Source organism: Stenella coeruleoalba (assembly GCF_951394435.1).
Source record: "Stenella coeruleoalba genome assembly, chromosome: 8".
In the NCBI taxonomy this organism is placed as follows: domain Eukaryota; kingdom Metazoa; phylum Chordata; class Mammalia; order Artiodactyla; family Delphinidae; genus Stenella; species Stenella coeruleoalba.
This window is the reverse complement of record NC_137154.1, coordinates 6,205,650-6,232,718: the sequence shown is the minus strand read 5'-3', so window position 1 is coordinate 6,232,718 and position 27,069 is coordinate 6,205,650. Positions and strand designations below refer to the sequence as shown.

General features: G+C 49.2%; 1 protein-coding gene across 3 annotated transcripts in view; it reads left to right on the top strand.

Moving 5' to 3' along the window:
- Window positions 1-27,069, top strand: part of DPP3 (dipeptidyl peptidase 3) — a 37,322-nt gene that overhangs the window by 4,995 nt on the left and 5,258 nt on the right. For 2 of the 3 annotated variants that reach the window (XM_079928460.1, XM_079928459.1), the window contains 14 exons: window positions 7,936-8,025; window positions 8,635-8,772; window positions 9,354-9,428; window positions 10,050-10,143; window positions 13,766-13,896; window positions 14,006-14,136; window positions 14,211-14,269; window positions 16,978-17,172; window positions 17,391-17,503; window positions 17,868-17,960; window positions 19,437-19,499; window positions 19,599-19,723; window positions 19,847-19,967; window positions 21,653-21,832. In XM_079928460.1, the coding sequence (XP_079784586.1) occupies window positions 7,936-8,025; window positions 8,635-8,772; window positions 9,354-9,428; window positions 10,050-10,143; window positions 13,766-13,896; window positions 14,006-14,136; window positions 14,211-14,269; window positions 16,978-17,172; window positions 17,391-17,503; window positions 17,868-17,960; window positions 19,437-19,499; window positions 19,599-19,723; window positions 19,847-19,967; window positions 21,653-21,832 (1,608 nt within the window). The remainder of the gene's footprint in view (window positions 1-7,935; window positions 8,026-8,634; window positions 8,773-9,353; window positions 9,429-10,049; window positions 10,144-13,765; window positions 13,897-14,005; window positions 14,137-14,210; window positions 14,270-16,977; window positions 17,173-17,390; window positions 17,504-17,867; window positions 17,961-19,436; window positions 19,500-19,598; window positions 19,724-19,846; window positions 19,968-21,652; window positions 21,833-27,069) is intronic. The other variant, XM_079928461.1, reaches the window with a different exon arrangement.

The window sequence follows — 27,069 nt, the reverse complement described above, 5'->3', positions numbered from 1 at the left end:
AAGCATTCCACAGCAATGTACACTATAATCAATTTAATCTTTTCTTTATTGATGGACATTTAGGTTTTTCTCTACTCTTCTTACAAACAATACCACGATGAGCATACTTACGCACATGTGTGAGTAGGATCTATTTGTAGAAGTAGAATTGCTGGGTCAAAGGCTCTGTACATTGGCAATTGATTGGTGCTGTTAAATCATCCTCTGAAAAAGCTTCACCAAGAATGTATGAGGATATGGTCTGTCTTTCTATATGTAAAATAAAGGGATTGGATTGCTTATCTCTGCGCTGAGGCCCAGGCTGTTTCTTCTACGTTTTTTTGAACTGTGAGTAATCACATCCCGTCTCTAGGCCTTGATTTACTCATTAAAAGAGCTAATAGCTGGGGAAGTACTTATTAATGGAAAAGTGCTACCCAAGTATTCATTATTTTCAGTGGGATTCTTTTGTTTGTAAGTAACAGAAACCCACCTCAAATTGGCTTAAATGAAGAAAAAAAAAAAACCTTGACTCCCAGTCTGGTCTGGCATGTAAGGAAGCTGAAGAAATTGAAAAATCAACAACTCTTCTTAGATCCTTAAGAGAAGTGAGGTCACAGGGCAAACTGCTGCCCCCAAAATTGGAGAGACAGACAGGCAGGTACAGAGAATCACAACTTACCAGAGCAAAAATTCACGAGCAGAAACCTCCACAGAACCAGTGCTGGGGTAGGAAAACCTGAACTGTAACTGACGAATTGCTGGAGGCTCAATGTGGACAATTCTAAGAGTTAAAAACTCCAAGGGGACCCAGTCATAAGGGGGGCCCACAGTTTGGGGGAATTTACGTCCAGGAGCTTGACCTGGTTCTCATAATGAATTTCAGAGAAAAAGTCCCTCATGCTCCTCACAGGAGGAGAGGAAAAGGAACCATTTTTGAAATATGCTAGAACATTCTGTTCTTCCTAACACAGTCTGCCCTCAGGAAAAACTGTTTAACCAGAACCAAACCTGCTAGGGTTTTATCAGAGCCTAACTGATCTGGAAGAAGGGAAATACCCAGCTCCATAGCTCTGACCATCTGTCCCACCTAAGAGGAGTGGTGGGAACATGGGACTGAGAAGCACATGTGAAGTTCATAGTCCAGCAGCAAAGGCACACTAAAGGACTGAGACCTAATCATGGGATTCTAGAATGCTTCCCCTGCCCCCACACCTTACCATCACCTTAATAAAGGCCTATTTATGACAGTTCCTTTTACCTAGCACATCATGTCTGGCTATCAAGAAAAAAATTCCAAAACATTCTTAAAGGCAAAAAACACAGCTTGAAGAGACAGAGCAAGTATCAGAACCAGACTCAGATATGGCAGGGATGTTGGACTTATCAGACCAGGAATTAAAACAACTATGACTAATATTCCAAGGGTGCTAATGGAAACAGCATGCAAGAACAGATGGGCAGTTTGGGATTAACATATATACACTACTATATATAAAATAGGTAAACAACAAGGACCTATTGTATAGCACAGGGAACTATACTCAGTATCTTGTAATACCCTATAATAGAAAAGAATCTGAACAAGAATACATATATAGGGCTTCCCTGGTGGCGCAGTGGTTGAGAGTCCACCTGCTGATGCAGGGGACACGGTTCGTGCCCCGGTCTGGGAAGATCCCACATGCCGCGGAGCGGCTGGGCCCGTGAGCCATGGCCGCTGAGCCTGCGTGTCCGGAGCCTGTGCTGCGCAATGGGAGAGGCCACAGCTGTGAGAGGCCCACGTACTGCAAAAAAAAACCCAAAAAATCCATATATAGATATATACATATATATATCTGAATCACTTTGCTGTATACTTGAAACTAACACAATATTGTAAATTAACTATACTTCAATTAAAAAAAAAACAGATGGGCAATGTAGGCAGAGAGATGGAAATTCCAACAAAGATCCAAAAAGTGCTAGAGATCAAAAAAACACTAATAGAAGTGAAGGACACATTTGGTGGGCTTATTAGTAGACTTGACATAGCAGAGGAAAGAATCTCTGAGCTTGAGGGTATCTCAATAAAAACCTCCAAAACTGAAAAGCAAAGAGAAAAAAGACTGAAGAAAACAGAATAAGATATCTAAGAACTGGGACAACTATAAGCAGTGTAACATATATAGTGGTAAAACCAGAAGAAGAAAGAAAGAAACAGAAGAAATATCTGAAATAATAATGACTGAGAATTTCCCCAAATTGATGTCAGATACCAAACCACAGATCCAGGAAGTTCAGAGAACACCAAGTAGGATAGTAAGTGCAAAACAAAAAAGAAAAACAAACAAAACCTACATGTAGGCATATCATGTTTAAACTACAGAAAATCAAAGAGAAAGAAAAAGTCCTGAAAAAACCCAGAAGGAAAAATTATCTACAGAGGAACAAAGAGAAGAATTACATCTGACCTTTCAGAAATCATGCAAGCAAGAAGAGTGGGCTGAAATATTTACAGTGTTGAGATAAAAAGGCACCAACCTAGAATTCTATACCCTGTGAAATTATCCTTCAAAAGTAAAGTGGAAATAAAGACTTTCTCAGACAAACAAAAATTGAGGAAATGTGTTGCCAATAGATCTGCTTTGCAGGAAATGATAAAAGTTCTTTAGAGAGAAAGAAAATGTTATAGGTCAGAAACTCAGATGTACAGTAAAAAAAGGAAAGGCACTGGAGAAGGAATAAGTGAAGGTAAAATAAAACCTTTTATTTTTCTTATTCTTAATTGATCTCAGAGATAAGTTTGTCCAAAATAATAATAGCAGCAACATATCCAACTATGTGTGCTTATGTGTACATGTATGTATATGCTTATGTATGCTTATGTAGAAGTGAAATGAATGACAGAAGTGATATGAGGGAGATGAGGCAAGAATTAGGATCCTTTTGTTATTATAAGGTACTCAAACTGCCCATGAAGTGGACTTGAATTAGTTGTAAATGTATATTGCAAACTCAACCACTGAAAAAACTAGAAAAAGAAGTACAACTGATATGCTAAGAAAGGAGAGAAAATGGAATCATATAAAACGCTCAGTTAAAACCACAGAAGGCAGAAAAAGAATGGAAGACAGGTGCCAGCACGGTTGGGTTCTGGTGAAAGCCCTCTTCTGGGTTGCAGACTGCTGACTTCTCACTGTGATTTCACATGATGGATCATTTGAGCTGGCTCTCTGGGATCTCTTTTGTAGGGGCACTCATCTCAATGAGGAGGGCTATTCCCTCATGATCTAATCTCCTCCCAAAGGCCCCATCTCCTAATACCATGGCCTTGGACGTTAGGTTTCAACATACTGATTTTGGAGGGACACAAACATTCAGATCATAGCAATCGATAAACCTCTAGCCAGGTTAACTAAGAAAAAAAGTGAGAGGTCGCAAACTGCTAATATCAGAAATGAAAGAAGGGACATCACTACAGATCCATGGGCATTCAAATGATAATCAAGGAATACTATGAAAAATTTTATGCCCACAAATTTGATAACCTATATGAAATGGACCAATTCCTTGAAAGACATAATCTGCCAAAACTCACACAAGAAGAAATAGATAATCTACATAGGCCTATATCTATTAAAGAAATAGAATCAATAATTAATAAACAACCTTCTAAAACAGAAAACATCAAGCCAATATAGGTTCACTACTAAACATTTAAGTTAGTAGTACTAACTTAATTGATACTAAACATACCAATTCTCTACAATCTCTTTCAGAAGAGAAAAGCAGAGGGAATAATTTCTAACTCATTCTGTGAGGCCAGTATTACCCTAAAACCAAAATCAGACAAAAATTACAATGAAAGAAAAGAAAACTACAGACCAATATGTCTCATGAGCATAGATGCAAAAATCCTCAATAAAATGTTAGTAAATTGAATCCAACAACATATAAAAAGAATCATGTACCATGACCAAGTAGGATTTATCCTGCCAATCTGGTTCAACATTCAGAAATCAATAAATGTAAATCATCACATCAACAGGCTAGAGAAGAAAAATCACACGATCATATCAATAGATGCAGAAGGAGCATTTGGCAAAATCCAACACCCATTCATGATAAAAACTGTCAGAAAACCAGAAATCTTACAGCTAACATCATATTTAGTGGTGAAAAACTTTCCCACTAACATCAGGAATAAGGCGAGGATGTCCCCTCTCACCACTACTTTTCAACATTGTACTGGAAGTCCTAGCTAATGCAATAAGACAAGAAAAAGAAATAACAGGTACACAGATTGTGAAGGAAGACTTAATACTGTCTTTGTTCACAGATGACATGATTGTCTATGTAGAAAATCTGAAAGAATCAACCCAAAACTCTTAGAACTCATAAGTGATTATAGCAAGTTTGTAGGATGCAAAGTTAATACACAAAAGCCAATTGCTTTCCTATATTCCAGCAATGAACAAGTAGAATTTGAAATTTAAAACAGAATTCCATTTACAATAGCACTCAAAAATGTTGAAATACTTAGTCGTAAATCCAACAAAATGTGTGCAAGACTTATATGAGGAAAACTACAAAACTCTGATGAAAAATATCAAAGAAGAACTAAATAAATGGAGAGAAATTCCATGTTTGTGCATAGAAAGATTCAATATTGTCAAGATGTCACTTCTTCCCAACTTGATCTATAAATTCAATGCAATCCCAGTCAAAATCCCAGCAAGTTGTTTTGTGGATACCGGCAAACTGATTCTAAAGTTAATATGGCGAGGCAAAAGACTCAGAATAGCCAACACAATAATGAAGCAGAAGAACAAAGTTGGAGGACTGATAGTACTCTAGTTCAAGACTTACTATAAAGTTACAGTAATCAAGACAGTGTTCTGGGGCTTCCCTGGTGGCGCAGTGGTTAAGAATCCCGCCTGCTGATGCAGGGGACACAGGTTCAAGCCCTGGTCCCGGAAGATCCCACATGCCATGGAGCAACTAAGCCCGTGCACCACAACTTCTGAGCCTGTGCTCTAGAGCCTGTGGGCCACAACTACTGAGCCCACGTGCCACAACTACTGAAGCCCATGTGCCTAGAGCCCATGCTCCGCAACAAGAGAAGCCACTGCGGTGAGAAGCCCACACACCACAATGAAGAGTAGCCCCCGCTCGCCGCAACTAGAGGAAGCCTGCGTGCAGCAATAAAGGCCCAATGCAGCCAAAAATAAAAATTAATTAATTAAAAAAAAAGACAGTGTTCTGTTGGCAAAATTATAGACTAATAGATCAGTGCAGTAGAATAGAGAGCCCAGAAATAGACCCCCATAAATATAGTCAACAAATCTTTGACAAAGAGCAAAGGCAGTACAATGAAATAAAAATAGTCTTTTTAGTAGGTGATGCTACAACAACTGGGCATCCATATGTTAAAAAAAAAAAAAAAGAATCTAGACACAGACCTTACATCCTTCACAAAAATTAACTCAAAATGAATCACAACCTTAAATATAAATACAAAACTATAAAACTCCCGGAAGATAACATAGGAGAAAATCTAGATGACCCTGGGTATGCAGGTGACTTTTTAGATACAACACCAAGTATGATCCATGAAAGAAATAATTGATAAGCTGAACTTATTAAAATTAAAGTTTTCTGCTCTGTGTAAGACACTGTCAAGAGAATGAAAAGATAGGTCACAGACTGGGAGAAAATATTTGCAAATATATGTCTAATAAAGGACTGTTATCCAAGATGTACAAAGAACTCTTAAAACTCAACAGTAAGGGCTTCCCTGGTGGTGCAGTGGTTGAGAGTCCGCCTGCCGATGCAGGGGATGCGGGTTCGTGCCCCGGTCCGGGAGGATCCCATGTGCCGCGGAGCGGCTGGGCCCGTGGGCCATGGCAGTGGGAGGCCCGCGTACCGCAAAAAAAAAAAAAAACTCAACAGTAAGAAAATGAGCAACCTGATTTAAAAATGGACAAAGACCTTAACAGATATTTCACCAAAGAAGATATGCAGATGGAAAATAATCGTATGGAAAGGTGCTCCACATTGTATGTCATTAGGGAATTGCAAACTTAAAAAACAAGATGCCATTATATACTTATTAGATCAGCCAAAATCTAAAACACTGACAACACCAAATATTGGCAAGGATGTGCAAAAATAGGAACTTTTGTTCATTGCTGGTGGGAATGCAAAATGGTACAACCACTTTGGAAGAGAGTTTGGCACTTCCTTATAAAATTAAACGTACTCTTGCCATACGATTCAGCAGTCATGCTCCTTGGTATTTACCAAAGTGAAAACTTGAAGTGAAACTTATGTCCACAAAAAAACCTGCCCACGATTTTTTTTTTTTTTCGGTACGCGGGCCTCTCCCTGTTGTGGCCTCTCCCGTTGCGGAGCACAGGCTCCAGACGTGCAGGCTCAGCGGCCATGGCTCACGGGCCCAGCCGCTCTGCGACACGTAGGATCTTCCCGGACCGGGACACGAACCCGTGTCCCCTGCATCGGCAGGCGGACTCTCAACCACTGCGCCACCAGGGAAGCCCCTGCACACGATTTTTATAGCGGCTGTATTCATAACTGCCAAAACTTGGAAGTAACTGAGATGTTCTTCAGTAGCTGACTCAATAAACAAACTGTGGTACATCAGACAATGGAACATTATCTAGTGCTAAAAAGAAATGAGCTATCAAGCCATGAAAAGACATGGAGAAAGTTAAATGCCTATTACTGGGTGAAAGAAACCAATCTGAAAAGGGTACACACTGTATGATTCCAACTATATGATATTTTGGAAAAGGCAAAACTATGGAGATAGTAAAAAGATCAGTAGTTGCCAGGCGTTGGGAGGGAGGACGGGCACAGAGGATTTTTAGGACACTGAAACTACTCTGTATAATACAGAGTAATGTATCATACATAATGGTAGATATATGTCATTATACATCTGTCTAAACACATAGAATGTACAACGCCAAGAGTGAACCCTAATGTAAGCTATGACCTTTGGGTGATGAGGTGTCAATGTAGGTTCATCAGTTGTAAGAAATGCACCAGTCTAGTGCGGGCTATTAAAATGGGGGAGGCTGTGCCTGTGTGGGGATAGGGGACTTTGGAGTAATCTCTGTGCCTGCCGCTCAGTTCTGCTGGAAACCTAAACCTACTCTATAGAATAAAGTCTATTTAAAAAAAGAGAATTACTGGCTCACATAATTGAAAAGTCCAGGGCCAGGGAGGCTTCAGGCACGACCAGATTCAGGGGCTCGGTGATACCATGGTGATGCAGTCTTCACCTCTCAGCTTTGCTTTCTTCCGTCACCCCAGTAGGGGAGCTCCAGGGGACTCAGGCCTGATGAGTCTTGGTATAAACCGGAGGCTCGTTGCCACTGGGAAATGTCCTGGTTGGGCTCTCATTGGCCACCTTGGGCCTGTGTCCAGCCCTGGAGTTGGGGAAGGGAGATTTCGCCCTATCCCAAAAGGAAAATGTGAGGCCTTATTGCCAGAGGAAGGGAGCCTAGATTTGGGGCCGGCAAAAACCACAGAGTAGTTGACCAAGGCCCCTCCAGCCCTAACGTTTGATGCTTCCGGTGCTGGCTGCCTGCCAGGTGAGGGCTGTGGACAGCCCTTCCTGCAGAAGGAGGTGGTGTTTGCACTGGGCCTCGGGGGTCACATGAGAGGGCGGCAGGTGGCTGGGAGGGTGCTGGTGTAAAGGGAACAAGGTGCATGAGGGCTTGGATGTATTTGGTAGCTGTTGAGAAGACCAGTTTGGCTGGACGATGAGTGTGTGAAGACTGGGCTGTGAAAGCATGTTGTGGCCAGACTGGGGCCTCCCAGGATGTGGGTCCTGCCCCGCCAGTCTCCCAGCCTCACCCATACTGCTTCCTCTGGGGTGTTAATATCCCAGGAGGGAACCTCCGTGGGGTAGGGAGGCTGTGCTTCCTCTGACCCCCTTTCCCCCAGGCGTTCCTGGTCTACACTGCAGGTGTCTACTCCAACATGGGCAACTACAAGTCCTTTGGTGACACCAAGTTTGTTCCCAACCTGCCCAAGGTGAGCTGAAGACGGCTGGGAAAGGTGGGCAGTTTGGGGCCGGTGGGATGGGGGGGCGGGGCATGCAGCAGATGGAGCCCCAGTGGGAGTCGGGCCCTGAGAGGAGCTTTGACCTTGTCACTACCACACTGCACGGCCTTGGGTGCTGCAGCCACCTCCTGACCCTGCTGACCCGAGGGACGAATGAGCGGAGGCTGTGAAAGGGCTCTGTGCGCTGTTAGGTGCTGCAGAGGTGGAGCCTGCCTGTCACCACTGAGGACAGCGGAGGAGCCTGGGCATGAGGAGCCCCTCTCTGGGACCACGGGGCTCAGGCCCATCTGGGGCAGAGGCAGCTCTTACACCAGGGCTCTCAGCCCCTGCTGAGTGCACGAATTGCCTGGCGAGCTTGTTGAAATGCAGCTTCTGACCCAGCAGGCCTGAGCAGGTGGGGCGTGAGGGTCTGCATTTCTCGGGCAAAGTCAGTGCTGCCGGTCTGTCAACTGCACTCTGGGCCAGAAGGTCTTAGACTGTGGGAGAAGAGTTTGGGGGTCGATGGGGGCAGGGAGGGGGGCACTCCAGGAGGCAGGTTCGGGTGGTGTGGCCAGGCCACGGGCCTCCCTTCCCCTGCAGGAGAAGCTGGAACGTGTGATCCTGGGTAGTAAGGCTGCGGAGCAGCACCCGGAGGAAGTCGGGGGCCTCTGGCAGACCTGCGGGGAGCTCATGTTCTCTCTGGAATCGAGGCTTCGACACCTCGGGCTGGGGAAGGAGGTGAGGCCCCCCCAACCACACTGGGGAGTGGAGGGCATCCTTGGGGGCCGCCTGGTATGGAGGGAGGGGCACCCGATGGGGAGGCAGCGGGCTGTCCGTCACGCCTGAGGCCAAGCTGCCCTCCACTGCAGGCCTCAGCGCCATCATTTGTAAGCAGGTTGGATGGAACGCTTTCTGAATGCCCTCCCAGTTCTGACATCCTGGGATGCCATGTGCAGGAGGAAGGAAGGAGAGAAGCTGAGAGCTGGAGGGAGCTGAGGAGGGGGCATGGGAAAGGAGGGGGCCAAAGCTTCCCACCTCTGGAGGCTGCTTGGGAGCTGCGTGGGGTGAGGGATGCAGCAAACCGTAGGGGCGGGCCCGCGAGAGGCTGGCACAGAGCTTCAGGAAGGCTGGACTTGGGCCTCTGTTTGTTGTTTGTGTTGTAATTTTTTCCCCCTGGAAAGAGTTGGAGAGGGACAGTGGAGGCTGCTGAGAGGAAGTGGAGGAAGCCAGAGGCTGGAGAGGGTGGCTGGGAAGGAATTCACCAGCTTCCCCAACCCAACTCAGCAACTCCTATTTCCCATCTGCCCCTTCCCCGACAGGGAATCACCACCTATTTCTCTGGGAACTGTACCATGGAAGATGCCAAACTAGCCCAAGACTTTCTGGACTCACAGGTTTGGGGGTTGGGGAACTTGGGGTGGTGGTTTGTTGGGATCCCCTTGGCACTGGCGCCCACTCCTGTGTCTCAGCTTGGGCCCAGAGGCATGGGCATCTTGGGTCCTTGAGGTGGAGAAGACTTGGGAATCCTCGTCTAAGGGTCAGCCTGGCGTGAATGAAGATGTCCCCGTGTGTGCCCTGATGGAGCTGCCCCTGCCCCACCCTGGGCTGAAGGGCCTTGTGACAGCCTCAGGGCAGGAGGACACAGAACATCAGAGCTGCTTGGATTGGGCTGGGGCATCCATGTGTCACTTTCACCTCCCAGCTCAGCCGCACAGCGACATTTCCTTATCTGTGGAATGGCACCTGCCTCCTGTACCCCGGGTTAGCTGAGGTCACGAAGTGTCTTGCACAGCGCTTAGTAAAAGTTAGCGCTTAGTGTACTGAGCAGAGCGAGAGTCTGCCCTGGCCTGCCCCTGCTCTCTCCCCTCGCAGACAACTCAGGCACGTCCACCGGAGGCCCCGGACTGCTTTACCTGTGTATCTTCTCTCTCTGGTGTGACCCACTTTCCCTCCCCCCACCCCACAGCCCGCTCTGGACTTACTCTCCCCCAAACCCCTGCCCTGGTCTTTTCCAGAACCTCAGTGCCTACAACACACGGCTCTTCAAGGAGGTCGGCCAGGATGGGAAGCCCTGCTACGAGGTGCGGTTGGCTTCTGTGCTGAGCACAGGTGAGCTCACGCCCCTTCTCCTCCTTCCTGTGTTCCTGGACCAGCGTGGAGGGGGCCAGAACCCAGGACAGGGTTAGCCGACTATGGTAGCTGCAGGCAGTAACCACAGTTGTAATAGTTACGGCGCACGTTGATCGAAGGCTTGCTAGGTGCAAGCCCTAGTGCTCAGCAAATGGTGTTCCTGTGAGGTGAGCGTCCCCAGCCCCGGTGCTGCTGGTGGTGATGTAAACCTAAGAGGAGGCTCAAGGGCAGGGGAAGGGCCTTTGTTCCACCTGGCGAACATCACTGCTGCAAGCCTCTGACAGGGGCCACGTGTCGGCCATGGTCCTCATCCTCCAGGCAGTGGCGCAGAAGATACCAATCCATGTAAACAATGGAAGCAGAGGCTGGACCACATGTCCCATGACAGCCTAGAGGAGAAATCCAAGCTGCACATCAGTGAAGGCTTAATGGAAAAGGTGACCACCTGGGCTTCCCTGGTGGCGCAGAGAGACCGCCTGCCGATGCGGGGGACGCGGGTTTGTGCCCCGGTCTGGGAGGGTCCCACATGCCGCGGAGCGGCTGGGCCCGTGAGCCATGGCTGCTGAGCCTGCGCGTCTGGAGCCTGTGCTCCACAACAGGAGAGGTCACGGCAGTGAGAGGCCCGCGTACAGGAAAAAAAAAAAAGGTGACCACGTGTGTCTTGGAGGTTGGGGACAATACAGAAAGGTGGGGGTGGTGAACTTACTAAAATCCACTTCCTAAATATCTCCCCAAGTACCTTCAAGGCAAAGCCCAGATGCACTTCTAAGGGCTCCATCATTTGGAATTTCTTGGTTATAAGTGAGGAAACCTATTTCAAATTTGCCTACAGCAAAGGGGACTTCGTAGGCTTGAGTAATTAAGAAGCCCAGAATATAGTAGCTTCAGGCACAGCTGGATCCAGCTGCTCAGACAGTATTCTCAGAAATTTCTCTCTCTGTCTCTTGGCTCAGCTCTCTTTGACTTCACCCACAGCAGGCTGCTCCCATCTACATGTCCAGTGGTAGGTGTTAGCTGTTGGCTGGGGCCTCGGCTGGGGCTGTCAACCAAAACACACAGCCTGGCCCACCAGCTGGGCCATTCCAGCAAAGAGAGCCCTCTTCTCCCCGAAGTAGTGTCTTAACGTCTGGGAGTGGCTCAGGTTTCTCTGTTTCGGGTCCTTGTGGTTAAGGGACCCTGGTCCCAAGCCTACCTCACAGCCAGGTGGACTCACAGCCAGGTGGACCCACCACCTGGACTCGGGGTGGTTGTGAGGGGGTGGTTCTCAAAAGAAAACTGGCGTCTGTTACCAGGTGAGGGGGATACAGATGCAGCATTAAGAGAAGCATCCAGGCCCCTGTGAGGACCTTTGTAACCCCGTCCTCCCTTCCACACCCACCTCCCACCTCCCAGCCCCAGCATCCCACTTAGACTTTGGGCTGCAGCCACGCTCAGCAGCTTCCAATTCCCTGAAAACCCCATGTTCTCGGCTACCCCCTCCAGGCCTTTGCACGGTCTGTTCCCCATTGCCGCTTGGAATGTCCTTCCTCCTCTCTAGGTGTTCCACTGATGAACCCTAATCGTCCTGTAGGCCAGGCTTGGACCTCACCTTCCCTGGACCTGTCCCTGTCTTCCCACAGCCTCTTTGCTCATCAGCACGCCCAGTAATTTCCCAGTTATTTTTCTGTTGACTTCAAGCTCCTTGAGAGGAGGAACTCTGTGTTTCATTCACCGGTGCCTTCCCAGCAGCTCTCCCTTCGTTGATCCTCAGATACCAAGCAAAGGAGGACAGGTCGGGAACAGCACTCCTGGTGGAGGGAACAGCATGAGCCAAAGCAAGGTGGTGGGAAGGTTTAGGGAGCAGCATGTACGTAGTGCGATTTGACTAGGGAAGAGGATAAGGGTTCCAGGGCATAGGAGGGGATCGCACGGGAGTATGAGCTGGGCCTCTAGGATGCAGCAGAGGACAGTGGTTAAGAGTGTGGCTCTGGAGCCAGGCTGCCTGACGTAACAAGCGCCCCCATTTGTTTAGTGATACAAAGCCACCTTTTCATGCTCCTGGGCTCTGTGGGTCAGGAATTTGGATGAGGCACGCTAGGAACAGCATGTCTCTGGCTGACCATGTCTGAGGCCTCAGCTGGGAAGACTTAGAGGTGGGGGGCGACTCAACAGCTAGGGGCTGCATCCTCTGCCTGCTCACCGACTCACACGTCCAGTGGTAGATGTTAGCTGTTGGCTGGGACCTCAGCTGGGGCTGTCAACCAGAACACCTCACACAGCATCTTCATATTGCTCGTGGTGGCTGGGCTCCAGAGCGAACACCCCAAGAGAGCCAGGCAGACGCCGTGTCGCCGTTTGTGACCTAGCCTCGGCAGTCACATGGCGTCACTTCTGCTGTAGCCACAAGCCTGCCTGCCCCGCTTCAAGAGGAGAAGTCCTGATAGGAGAAGTCACTTTGGGAGATGGGAGATACTGTGGCCATCTTTTCTTTTTTCTTAAATATAAGCTAGAAGTATGTTGTATGGATCAGAGACAACAGGCAAAATACAACAGTGTTAATATCCCATTGCGGACTTCCTGGTGGCGCAGGGGTTAAGAATCCGCCTGCCAATGCAGGGGACATGGGTTCGAGCCCTGGTCTGGGAAGATCCCACATGCCGTGGAGCAACTAAGCCCGTGCGCCACAGCTACTGAGCCTGTGCTCTAGAGCCTGCGAGCCACAGCTACTGAAGCCCACATGCCTAGAGCCCATGCTCTGCACCAAGAGAAGCCACCGCGATGAGAAGCCCGCGCACCACAACGAAGGCTGGCCACAACTAGAGAAAGCCCACGTGCAGCAACAAAGACCCAACACAGCGAAAAAAATAAAATCCTTTAAAAAAAAATATCCCATTGCTTCTGTAACAAATCACCACAAATTTAATGGCATAAAACAACACAAATTTATTCTGTTACAGTTCTGGAGGTCCAAAGTCTAAAAGAAGACTCCAGTTCCTTCTGGAGCCTTCAGGGGAAATCTGTTGCCTTGCCTCTTTCTGTCTCTAGAAGCTGCCTGCATTCCTCGGCCTGTGGCCCTTTCCTCACATCTCTCCCTCTTCTTTCTTCTCTCATCACATCTCCTACCTCCCTTCACCCTCCTGTCTCCTCCTTATAAGGACTCTTGTGATTACATCTAGGGTATGGCTAGCTTTTTAAATACAATCTGCCACACTGGGTTTGAATCCGACTCTGCTACTTGCTGCTGTGTGACCTTCAAAAACTGACTTAACCTCTCGGTGCCTTAGCTCCCCCATCTGTAGAACAGAGATAATAATTTCCCTCTCCCCACAGAGCTGATACAAGGCTCAAATGAGTTAACATGTAAATCACTCAGAACATTTCATGTAACATAACATTGGGTTGGCCAAACAGTTCGTTTGGGTTTTTCTGTAAGGTGGTACGGAAAAAGCCGAACGACCTTTTGGCCAACCCAATATCTATATTTTTGAAGATGAAAGTTTATACTAATTTCTGTGGGCAGTGGGGAGCCATTGAAGATCTTCGAGTAAAGGAGTGTCACAGCGAGAAGCCTGCTGGGGTGTCTTGTATTAGCCTTTTCCCTGAGCCATCCTTTTTCCCTCAGAGCCTATTCTGGACTCCGAAATGAATTCCAAGCTGAAGAGCTATGAATTCCAGGGAAGCAATTTCCGGGTGACCCGGGGAGACTATGCACCCATCCTCCAGAAGGTAGTGGAGCACCTGGAGAAAGCCAAGGTAGGGCTGGCTAGGGGCTGAGGTGCTTCTCCAGGCCCCTCTGGGCAGCAGAGGTGGGTATGGGGATGGGTGGGTAGCCTGAGGTCGACCAACCCTTGCTCACCCCCAGGCCTATGCAGCCACCAGCCACCAGGAGCAGATGCTGGCCCAGTACATAGAAAGCTTCACCCACGGCTCTATCGAGGCCCACAAGAAGGGCTCTCGCTTCTGGATCCAGGACAAAGCCCCCATCGTGGAGAGGTGAGGCGCCAGCCTTCACCCCACCCTGCCCCCTCCCCCCGCCCCGCCTCCATCTCAGCCCTTCTCTCCCCCAGTTACATCGGGTTCATCGAGAGCTACCGAGACCCCTTTGGCTCCCGCGGAGAGTTTGAAGGTAACTTCTGGGAGGTGGGCGGTCGGATGGAAACCCTTACCCTTGTCCCCTGAGGACTCTCCCCTCCCCGCTCCTCCCTCAGCAGTAATAATAACAATGACAACAGCCATTGATGATTTGCCATGTACTGGACACGTAGCTCATTTTGACACCATCATCCTATGAGAATGTCTCTCCTCACTTCACAGTTGTGGGAACTGAGGCACAGGTCGTGGGTGGCCTAGTCTAGGCACCTTGGCTCTGAGCCACTTTGCTGTGCTGCCTCTCATGTCTGGTCCAGGCATAGGCTCCAGCTTTGTCACTTAATGGCTGTGTGACCTTGAGCCACTTAACCCCACCTCTGCGCATCCGTCACTCCTTTTTGGGTGTCGTGGGAAGTGAGGTATTATATGCAGACAGCTCAGCACAATGCCAGGCGTGGAAATGGTGCTGAGTTGATGGGAGCAGAATTAACACTGGGACTGTGAACTTGACTCGGCTGCTGTCATCTCAGGACAGGTGGCAGGCTGCCTCGGCCCTTGTGTCCAAGCCCCCATGGGAACCACTAGTGCAGGGCAGGGCATCCAGCCTGAGGATTTAGACTTGTTTCTGCCAAGCTTTATCCTCCCCAGCCCCTGGATGGAGAGTCTGGAGCATCCAGCTGCCAAAAGCCTGGGAGATTAGCCTTGGAGGAGAGAGGAAAGCCCCGACAGCCCATGAGGGCTTGGATCTGAGCCCAGAGATCCAGGCCCAGGGACACGGCAGAAGGGACAGGCAGTCCAGGGGCCGGAGGGTGAGACAGGTTTCCTGCCTGGGTCCTGATTTGCCAGGCCTGCTCTGAGGGCCAAGACCCCAGGGCCTCCTCAGCAGCCTCAGTCTCAGAGGTCCCCCCCTTTTTACACAACTCATTGTGATTATTAGAAAAGTAGTCTCTGTTCGTGGTCAAAAATTATGAAAATACAGACCAAAACAAATCAACTGTGATTGTACCCACCCCAAGGTTAAAATTTGGAATGTACTTTTTGTCTTCTGTTTTTATATAGTGCTGTGCTTAAAAACGTGTGTGTGATTTAAAATCTGCATTTGTTGCAAGTAATTGGAACAGTACAGACGTATGTAGGATAAAATGTGAAATCCCTCCTTTACTATCCTCTCCTATGTCACACCCCTCCTGAGATCACCACAGCTCGCAGTTGAGTACAGGTCCCTCCAGGCCTTTGTCGAAGCATTCACACACACACACACACACACACACACACACACACACACACACACACACATTCCTTTTTTTTTTTTTTTAAATAAGTTTATTTATTTTTGGCTGCATTGGGTCTTCATTGTGGCACACAGGCTTTTCATTGCGGTGGCTTCTCTTGTCGCGGAGCACGGGTTCTAGGCACGCGGGCTTCAGTAATTGTGGCTTGTGGGCTCAGTAGTTGTGGCTCGCGGGCTCTAGAGCCTAGGCTCAGTAGTTGTGGCACACGGGCTTAGTTGCTCCGTGGCATGTGGGATATTCCCAGACCAGGGCTCGAACCCGTGTCCCCTGCATTGGCAAGCGGATTCTTAACCACTGCGCCACCAGGGACGTCCCCACACATTCCTTTTAACTCATCTAGGTAAATGAGCTTATATTCTATGTATTGTTCTGTCACTTGGTTTTTTCACTTAATCATGTATAGTGGATACTTTTCCTATCGGTATATATAGACCTACCACATTCTTTTTAATAGGTGTATAGTATTCACAATATATCATAAATAATTCCCCACAGCATTTGATATTGTACTACATATCTAACAGCTGCGTGGCATGCCATCACATAGCTGCCCCCTGATTTATTTAATAATCCCCAATCATTGGACATTTATTTAGGTCGCTTTTCCTTCTTTGCTATTTTAATCATCCTCTCTTCCTGCCCTGGTGTGATGATTTCATCAGACAGAGCGAATCCAGATGGAGAGGCATTGCCAAGCCCATCCCTCGGCCAGGTTAAGGTTGACCCCTTCCTCGGTCTAGGTCAGGCCTTTCCAGCGCACAGTCCCTGCAGGGTTAGCAGGAATTACATCAAGAAGGATTTGTTGCTGAGCAGCAGGGAGTCTCTGCTTGCAGGACTCTTTAACGTGCAAATGTGCATTGCGAACCTTTAAGAAGATGGAGGTAGAGTGTATAGTTTTGCCCAAACTTATCTGACCAGGGAGCTCTTTCTTTATGAAGGCTCTCATAGAAAATGTGTTCTATGGAGTACAATTTTGGAAATTGTACTGCTTTGAGCCAGGAACGCTAACTGCACTGAATCTGAAAGGATCAGTCCCAGCCGCCTGTGCGGCAGCCTCACTCACCACCGCATAAGCCAGGTGCACTAGCCGTGCAGGACAGTTCACAGTTCCCCCAAAAAGGAGAGCATCTTTTTTTGTTCACGTCGTCCCTTCCACTGGGCATCTGATCCTTTCCCCATCATCCCCTATGTACTCCCCACAATCTCCTTTAAGATCCACCTCAGGTGTTACTCAGCGAAGCCTTCTTTCTGTTCCCCACCCATCCCAAAACAGTGACCTCGTGGAGGCAGGGCCCAGGCCTGGGTCACCGTCCTCCCGAGTGGCCAGCACAGGGTCACTGTGCACAGCAGGCATTCAATACCTGCATGACGGCTGGAGGGTTAGAGGGGTTGAGGAGGGTGTGAGATCCCTTCCAAACCCTGCCAACCCACAGCCCACTCTGTCCCCCCACAGGCTTCGTGGCCATGGTGAACAAGGCCATGAGTGCCAAGTTTGAGCGGCTAGTGGCAAGTGCGGAGCAGCTGTTGAAGGAGCTTCCCTGGCCCCCAGCCTTCGAGAAGGACAAGTTCCTCACCCCCGACTTCACCTCCCTGGATGTTCTCACCTTCGCCGGCTCCGGCATCCCTGCCGGCATCAACATCCCCAACTGTGAGCTTCCGTGGGCCCTGCCCCTCGAACACGACAGGATGGCCCAAACCCCCAGGAGACCCCACTGAGAGTCGCACCCTCCGCCTCCACACACTCACCCTGACCACAAATCACCCTGCTCCGCTCACCATCCCGGCCTGTCCCTCTTGTCCAGACTCCTCGTCTGTGACCCTTGACCTTTGCCCCTTCTCCCTGGTCCCCACCCTCACCTTCTCCAGATGACGACCTAAGGCAGACGGAAGGCTTTAAGAACGTGTCGCTGGGGAACGTGCTGGCCGTGGCCTATGCCACACAGCGGGAGAAGCTCACCTTCCTGGAGGAGGAGGACAAGGTGGGCACCGGCAGCCCAAGGGCCGGCGCTGGGCCTGGCCTGACCTCAGCTGATGCAGGAAGGCGGACAGGCCAGCGCAGAGGAGAGGAAAGAACGTGGCTTCGGGCCTGGCTCTGCTGCTTCCCCGCTTGTGACCTTTGACCTTGTGTCTTTGGAGCCTGTTTCCCCAGCTGGCAAACAGTGGAGGCAGACCCTTCTTCGCAGGTTGCTGCAAGGATGGGATGGGCTTTGCGGTGCCCAGTGTAGTAGGCCTTTAGCAAATGTGTGCATCACGATGGGCCCTCGGCCTGGCACGGGGGGTGTGGGCAGGCCGTGTGGCCGTGGTGGGACAGTGGGCAGCATGGGTCTCTGCTTGTCTCGGCAGGACCTGTACATCCGCTGGAAGGGACCCTCCTTTGACGTGCAGGTGGGGCTGCACGAGCTGTTGGGCCATGGCAGCGGCAAGCTCTTTGTGCAGGTAAGAACACGGGGCTGGCCGTGGTGCCCGCAGGAGCCTCTGCAGAGCCAGGCCTATGGCTCCCCTCCTCCACAGTCAGCCCCTCAGAGGTGAAGCTGCTCCAGTCTTGGCCCTCAGTGTCTCAGCCTCCCCCAAGATGTCCCAGGATTGAGTGGGACCTGCAGGACTATCCAGCTAAGGTCCCCCCACAGGAAGAATTGCTTGGTTCAGGCCAGGGAAGCCTGCCCTGAGGGTGTGACCCAGGCAGCCCCAGGGCTAGAGAGGCCAGGAGGGGGCAGTGTCTGGAGCCCCTAGTCCTGAGGCTGCAGCACTGTCTGTCTTTGCACTGCTGTTCCCTGGAGCCTGTACCTTTCCAGGTATTGAAGGGGGCCCCTTCTCCCCAGAGCTGCCCCTTCCTCCTGGCCAGCCAGAGTGACTGGAGCGCCCTCAGCACCCACTCAGGGAATATGAGAAGACAGACAGCCTTTCTGGCAGGCCGGGAAGAGCCCATTGTGGACCCCCAGCCCGGAGCTGCATGGATGACATGACTGGGGGTGGGTGGGGCAGGGCTGTCAGAGAGTGCAGCGTTGGGCCTGCTCCTTGTGGGGTGGAGCTGCCTCTCCAAATGGGGATGGGCTGGGCCTGGAAGTCAGGAGGATCCAGAGAGCAGCTGATGGGGGCACAGCTTGGCATTGGGCTTTGTCCAGGCTTTGAAGTCCCAGGGAAGCGGGGACACATGTGGCCCCTCGATGGCCTTGCACAACAAGACAGTTCCCCTCCCTGAGCCTCAGTTGGCCCATCTGTAAAATGGGGTTCCTGACTCCTATGGTATGGCTTTTGTGAGGAATAAAGGCAAAGCCCTGGGATTTGCTTGGCACTCGATAGGCCCTCTGAAAATGGGTGTTATTGTTAAGAGACAGTGTGCACAGACATTATGTGCTCTGATTCGGCTTTGGGGTTCTTAGTCTCTGAGCCTTAGTTTCCTCCTCTGTGAAGTGGGGTAGTAATAGAATGTTCCTTGGAGGGTGGTTGCAAGGGTGAAATGGATGGTGCACGAAAGACACTTGGCACATGGAGAGGACGGTGAGGGTGATGCTTCTGAGGCAGAGAGTCACATGCTGTGACCTCCTCTGCCAGCAGAGGGGCCAGGAAGGTGAGAAGCGGCCAGGCCTTCTGGTCCACCCACTGGGACATCTCCAGCTGGGCTCTGGAGATACTGAGTCCAAGTCTTCATGTGACTTCGGGCATGTGCCTCCCCGTCTGGCCTGCAGTGTCACTGTCTGTGCAGGGGTAGGTGCCTGACGTTCTCCTACCTCCGGGGCTTCTGAGATGTGTCACAGGACAGGTTTGGAGGCGGCAGTGTGTCAGTGGACCTGCTGCTCCTGCCATCCACTCCCGGCACCTTTCTGAGCCACTTGGATCCAGGGCTGAAGGCCTGGCCCAGGGCAGGGGCACCTTGCCCTCACCTGCCCCACATTCATGACCATTCTCCTGCAGGATGAGAAAGGAACATTCAACTTTGACCAGGAGACAGTGATCAACCCAGAGACAGGGGAGCAGGTGAGGGTGGCCTCGGCGGAGCCTTGGGGTGCTGGGACTGGGGCGGCCCAGGGGGATGGCAGGCACCCCTAAGCTTGCTTCCTGGGCCTCCCCTCCCAGATTCAGAGCTGGTACCGGAGCGGGGAGACCTGGGACAGCAAGTTCAGCACTATTGCCTCCAGCTATGAAGAGTGCCGGGCAGAGAGCGTGGGCCTCTACCTCTGCCTCAACCCCCAAGTGCTGGAGTACGAGCAGCAGGCCTGGGTGGGGGGGCCTCCTCTGTGGATGGAGGGGGTGCTGGCAGGGAGGGCAGGGCCCGGGTAGCCTCTGGCCCCCCTCCCCCCTGCCACTTCCCCTCCCTCCCCCAGGATCTTTGGCTTTGAGGGGGCTGATGCAGAAGATGTGGTCTACGTGAACTGGCTCAACATGGTTCGGGCCGGGCTGCTTGCTCTGGAGTTCTACACCCCTGAGGCCTCCAGCTGGAGACAGGTGGGGGCCAGGGGACCCCTCAGGAGGGAAGAGCCTTAGGTGGGGACCAAGATCAGGATTCTGGGTGTAGGGAAGGGACAACCGTACCTACGAGGCACATAAACTGGGTTGATCCCAGAGTCCACTGCATATGAGGGCAAGTCAGGTCACTGTTGTGAGTCTCGGTGTCCCTGTCTGTGAAATGGGAGTAATAATCTCCTTGCCCACCTTTGAGGGTGAATCAGATGAGATGATTTTACTATGATCACTAACAGATGACTTGCATGGGACTTACTCTGTGCCACTTAGTTCTAAGTGCTTTATGTGATTAACCCATTTGTCCCCAGTGTCAACCCAGGAGGTAGGTACTGTTATTACCCTCATTTTAGAGATGAGGAAATTGAAGCACAAAGCGATTAAGTAACTTGCTGGTAACAGAACCAGAATTCAAATCCAAGCAGCCTGCCTCCAGAGCCATTAGGCTACACTGTTCGGTGATGAGATGTACTTTAGAGATAGGGCAAGCAATTGAAATCTTTTAAGAAGTCAAGTAAGTCTGTTTTGAGGAGGCAATATTGTGTCATCAAAAGAACACACGGAGACTTCCCTCGTGGTGCAGTGGTTAAGAATCCACCTGCCAATGCAGGAGACACAGGTTCGGGCCCTGGTCCAGAAAGATCCCACATGCCGTGGAGCAACTAAGCCCCTGTGCCACAACTACCAAGCCTGCTCTCTAGAGCCCGTGAGCCACAACTACTGAGCCCACGTGCCACAACTCCTGAAGCCCACATGCCTAGATCCCATGCTCCGCAACAAGAGAAGCCACTGCAATAAGAAGCCCGCGCACCGCAACGAAGCGTAGCCCCCGCTCACTGCAACTAAAGAAAGCCTGTGCGCAGCAACGAAGACCCAAAACAGCCAAAAATAAATTTAAAATAAATTTATTTTTTAAAAAAACACTTTTTTTTTTTTTTTTTTTTTTTTTGTGGTACGCGGGCCTCTCACTGTTGTGGCCTCTCCTGTAGTGGAGCACAGGCTCTGGACGCGCAGGCTCCGCGGCCATGGCTCACGGGCCCAGCCGCTCCGCGGCATGTGGGACCTTCCCGGACCGGGGCACGAACCCCTGTCCCCTGCATCAGCAGGCGGACTCTCAACCACTGCGCCACCAGGGAAGCCCTGAACACACGTTTTAGAGTCAGGAAACTTGGGTTAGTCCTTGCTCTCTCCTACGAGCTGTGTGACCCTGAGCAAGTCACTTCACCTCTCTGGACCTCTGTTTTGTCATCTGTAAACTGTGGATAACGGTGCCCTCTTGACCCCACTGTTGAATGCAAACAGGATTGTGGAGAAGAAAGTGCTCGGGGTCCTGGTGGCGAGGGGCCCTCTGGGGGTAACTGTTGTCATGAGGGTGGGCTGTGGAGCAGCAGAGGGGATGGTGGGTGACAAGGGGGAACATGGGGCTCTGGGTCCTGCCTGGAAATGGGCTTCCTGTCTACCAGGGCAGCCTGCCCTCCCTTGTGAGAGGAGAAGGGAAGCATTTGAGGGGAGAGGAATAGGCACAAAAGGACCCACAGGCTGGGGAAGAATAAAACGACGATAATAATTGACAATTAGTGCGCACATATGATATATCAGACCTTGGAATGAGCTCTTGATACTTCTTGCCTCGGGGTTGCAAATGATTCCTTTCTCTTTGGCCCCGGCAGGCCCACATGCAGGCCCGGTTTGTGATCCTGAGGGTCTTGCTGGAGGCCGGCGAGGGACTTGTTACCGTCACTCCCACCACAGGCTCCGATGGGCGCCCAGATGCCCAGGTCCACCTTGACCGCAACAAGATCCGGACCGTGGGCAAGCCTGCCCTGGAGAGGTTCCTGCGGAGACTCCAGGTAAACAGGGGCCTCTCACCTTGGAGGCCCCCTCCAGCCTCACCCTGTCTCCCCACCCTGTAACAGGGAAGGCTTCTTGGAGGTGGTGGTATTTAAGCTGGAATTTGAGTGCCAAGGAGGAACCAGCTATTAGAAGATCTGATAGCAGAAGAAACAAAGCGTAAAGCCTGGTCTTGGGACTGGAAGGAGCTTGGTGGGTTGAGAGACAGAAGGAGGAAGCCTGGAGCTTGGTGAGTGAAGGAGGGAGGGACAGTGGTCACTGCAGCCCTGACGTCCCTCCCAGGTAGGGATGTTTAGAGTCAGTAGACCTTTTGGGGTTCTGGTGCCAGTACTAACCAGCTATGTAATTGGGGTAACATACTTTGCCTTGCTGGCCTCCACTTTTCTCATCTGTCAAATGAGGTACATCACCTGCCTCACCTGGTAGGAATTAAATGAAACAACATATATGTGGAACTGAGCGATAGAATGTCGTGTTATCCAAGCCAGTGTGACACAAAGTGTGATCCAGAGACCAGCAGCAGCATTGCCCAGGACATGCAGATTCAAAGGCACCACCCCAGGGCTCCTGATTCAGAAATTCTGAGTGCGGGGCCCCGGAACCTGCACGTTTACTAGCCTGCCAGGTGATTCTGACACTCAACAAAGCTGGAGGACCACCGATGGTGACCCACTCCTTACCGGGAAGTGCCTTCCATCAGAACAGGGTCCTGCTGGCTTTTTCAACCTGAAGAAGGCCCAGCCTTCAATTCAGCAAATATCTCTTTATGATTGTACTCCCACCTATTTCCAGAAGGGATGTTAGGCATTTTTCCTAAAAAGATATGTTTGGCCATTAAAGTAAAATAAAATTAGAAATTAAAAATCATTAGATGCAAAACACAGTGCAGTGTCTTGGGTCAGATTTGGGAATAGATAAAAGACATTAGTGGGAAAACTAGTGAAATCTAAATAACGTCTAGAGTTTAGTTAATACGAATGTACCAATTTTGTAAGATGTTAACAACAGGCAAAACTGGGCCAGGGCCACACAGGAACTCTCTGTACTATCTTGGCAACTTTTCTGTAAATCTAAAATTATTCCAAAACAGTCTATGAATAATAATAATAAGTCACTAGATAAAGGAGTCAAATCTGCCACATCTTCAGCCAGTATTGAACTGTGACTTAGTAGGGAGTGAACGCAGAGCATTCCGTTCTAGAGACTGAAGCAGGTGGGTCTCTGTACGAGAGGAGTCATTCAGCAGAATGGACAGTGTCTGCAGCAGTAGTTTTACAGAAGATACGGAATATGGAAGCATTTTTGGTGTTGCTGTTTCTTTTATTAGCCCCCAGGAAAAGCCAAGAGCAGAGCAAGGAGCCAGCCCCAGGGAAGATGAAGGCTTTTCCATAGGGAAAGACTTCAGCCATGGGTCACAAACACAGTCATAGCTTTGGCCCACCCGTATTATAGAAGTTGGTGAGCTGAGACACAAATGTGTATTTCTGACTTCTTTGAAGGCCTGACATCAACAGACGTAATTCCCACGTGAATGATGGGCTGGAACTTAGCATCAGCCACTGCGTTTGCACACTTGGACATTTGGACATGGCGTGACTCTCCAGTTTGCCAGGTCCACTACCTACCTGCCTTACTCACTTGTTCATGATAACACCTGGGTCCCGCCAGCACCCCTGTTGCCAACTCTTTGGTTTAAGCTCCTGGGGTCTAACCTGTCGACCTGATGAATGTGTGTTCACATTCTGGGTGTTAAATATCATGCAGAAGAGAGAAAGGTGAGGTATTCTCTCTAACCTTCCCCCAGGAGTTCCGAGTCAGTTTTAATTACTCCAAAGCTAGGGAAAATCATTCTAACCCTGGGTCTAAGAGCGGGAGGCTTACCTGGAGGGTGCCCTAGTAGGAATCCTACTTTGCCACCTGCAAATTGGCAAAAGAAGTAAGGATCAGAGCCACAAAATGTCAGATATTTGGAAGAGAGCTACATAGACCTCCTAGCAATAATCTTTATAATCACTGAAACTAAAAATAGGCAGCTGAAACAGGGTTTAAATCCAGCTGAAGATAAAGGAAGTTATACAGCATGTAGCACAGAGACACAAAGCTAGGAAATTTGAAAGAGAGATTAAGAGACATGGAGGATAGTGTGAAAAGGTCTAATGTACATAAACTGAAGTTCCAAGAGGAAAGGAGAGAGAAAAGGTAAGAGAGGGAATATTAGAAGAGATAATGGCTGAGAATTTTATAGAACTGATTAAAGACCCAATTCGTAAATCCAGGAAGCTCTAGAGATACCAAGAATGACAATTGGACCCCCTGTCTAGAAACATCATAGAATGGGAATTCCCTGGGGGTCCAGCGGTTAGGACTCTGCGCTTCTGTTTCAGGGGGCCCAGGTTCAGTCCCTGGTCGGGGAACTAAGATCCCGCATACTGCGTAGCCAAAAAAAAAAAGTGAAGGCAAAATAAGAGTAGAAATTTAAAGGGGGACATAACTGTAAATATAGCAGGAATTTATGGCAATAACTTTTTAACTTGGATGAATGGACAAATTCCTAGAAAAATAATAACATTAAAATTGACTCATGAATAGATAGCTTGAATAATCCTATAGCCATTACAGAAATTAAATCGGTGGTCTAAAATCTTCATACAAAAAATGGTAAGCTGGGCCTTGCCTGGTGGCGCAGTGGTTAAGTATCCACCTGCCAATGCAGGGGACACAGGTTCGAGCCCTGGTCTGGGAAGATCCCATATGCTGCGGAGTAACTAAGCCCGTGTGCCACAACTACTGAGCCTGCGCTCTAGAGCCCGCAAGCTACAACTACTGAACCCCGTGTGCCTAGAGCTCGTGCTCTGCAACAGGAGAAGCCACCGCAATGAGAAGCCTGCCGCATCACAACAAAGAATAGCCCCCCCTCGCCGCAACTAGAGAAAGCCCACGTGCAGCAACGAAGACCCAACGCAACCAAAGATAAATAATAAATTAATTTTTTAAAAATGCTAAGCTCACAGAGTTTTACAGATGAATCCTACGAAATATTCAAGTAACAGATGGTATCAATTTTATATAAACTCTTCCATACAATAGAAAAAGAGAGAATGTTCTCTACCTCCTTGTAAGTTGCCAGTTTAATCTTGATACCAAAATCGAAGATAGTTCAGGAAGGGAAAATGTAAATGCCAAAATTCTGAAACAAAATCTTAGATCAAACCCAGAAAATATCAATTTGGGTTTAATCCCAGAAATGAAAGGTTTATTTAACATCATAAAATATATTTATGAAAATCACCCTATTAAAGGAGAAAAACCATGATCATCTCAATAGATTTAGAAAAAGTTCTTGAAAGTCAATATCTATTTATGATAAAAAACGCTCAGGAAACTCAGAGTCAAAAAGAATTTCTTTAACCGATAAGAGTTGTCAGTCGCTGTTAGACTGAGGAACAAGTCCTGAGAGCAGGTGAGGGGATTAAGCAGAGATGGGGTCAGGAGGGTGGTGTACAAGCACACACACACTTTATTTCCTATCAAAACTCTTTATATATTGCAGTAGGCAATACATGTTTTTGTTAAAATCACAAGACAGAATCATCAGACAGTATTTCCTTAGTGTTGAAGTTATAGTACAAAACATTCTGCGAACCAGAATATAAACATGCATGAGAACAGACTGTGATTACCGAAACATGCCAAGGACAAACTATAGTTAGAGAAACCGCAAGCAGCCTCACGGGCCAAGACTCATATCTTCTCTAATAATCTTTCAGGTCCTGTCAAGAATTAAGCAGGACTTTGCCATGCTTTAAGCTGCAAGAACTGTCAGCTTGCAGCTGGTTCCCGACAAAGAGTGTCTCAAAAAAAGAAAGTACAGTAAATGTCATTTGTTGAAACACTAGAACATTCCTTTTAAAATCAGGAAGAAGACAAATATACTTTCTATTTCCACTTCTGATCAACAGTGTACTGAAGGTCCTAGCTTTTAGAAGGAAACAAGAAAAACAAGTAAAAAGTTTAGGCATTAGGAAGAAACAAAACTCATCGTTTTGGGAATTCCCTGGCGTTCCAGTGGTTAGGACTGTGCTTCCACTGCAGGGGACACGGGTTCTATCCCCAGTCGGGGAACTAAGATCCCGTATGCCATGTGGGCTGCCAAAAATTTTTTTTAAAAATTAAAAAAAAAACCTCGGGCTTCCCTGGTGGCGCAGTGGTTGGGAGTCTGCCTGCCGTTGCGGGGGATGCGGGTTCGTGCCCCGGTCCGGGAAGATCCCACGTGCCGCGGAGCGGCTGGGCCCGTGAGCCATGGCCACTGAGCCTGCGCGTCCGGAGCCTGTGCTCCGCAACGGGAGAGGCCACGACAGTGAGGGGCCTGCGTACCGCAAAAAACAAACAAACAAACAAAAAAACCATCGTTTTGCAGATGATATGACTGTCTACGTAGGCAAGCCAGAAGAATCTATAAATTATTGAAAGTAATAAAAGAGTTCAGGGGCTTCCCTGGTGGCGCAGTGGTTGAGAGTGTGCCTGCTGATGCGGGGGACAGAGGTTCGTGCCCCAATCTGGGAAGATCCCACATGCCGCGGAGCGGCTGGGCCCGTGAGCCATGGCCGCTGAGCCTGCGCGTCCGGAGCCTGCGCGTCCGGAGCCTGTGCTCCGCAACGGGAGAAGCCACAACAGTGAGAGGCCCGCGTACCGCAAAAAAAGAAAAAAAAAAAAAAAAAAGAGTTCAGCAAGGTTGAATAAAGGCCCAAGAGGGTTTTTCATGGAACTCTACAAGCTGATGGTAAAATCTAGATGGAAGCGTAAAGGACCGTGAATCAGAGCCACAACACGCTTGAAGCAAAACAGGCTGGGGACTTGTTCCACCAGATACCAAAGTTTATTCTGAGACTTCTAAATTCAGTGTGGCACTGGGGCAGGAATAGACAAATTGACCCGTGGAACAGAACCAAGAGCTTTGATTGGTATATGACAGAAGTGGTGTTGCAGACCACTGGGGAAGGAGGGACCATTTAATAGTGGCCTTGGGACAATAGATTATCCTTATGGAGAGACACTTTGGATTTCTACTTTATACCACACACAGAATTCAATCCCAGAGAGATTAAAGGCTTACACATGAATGGCAAAGTTTTAAACTGAGAAAAGAATATCTTTATGACCTCAGAGTGGAGGAGAATTTCTCCCCATACAAGAAGCACAGGCCATCGAGGAAGAGATCGATCCCTTTAACTACATT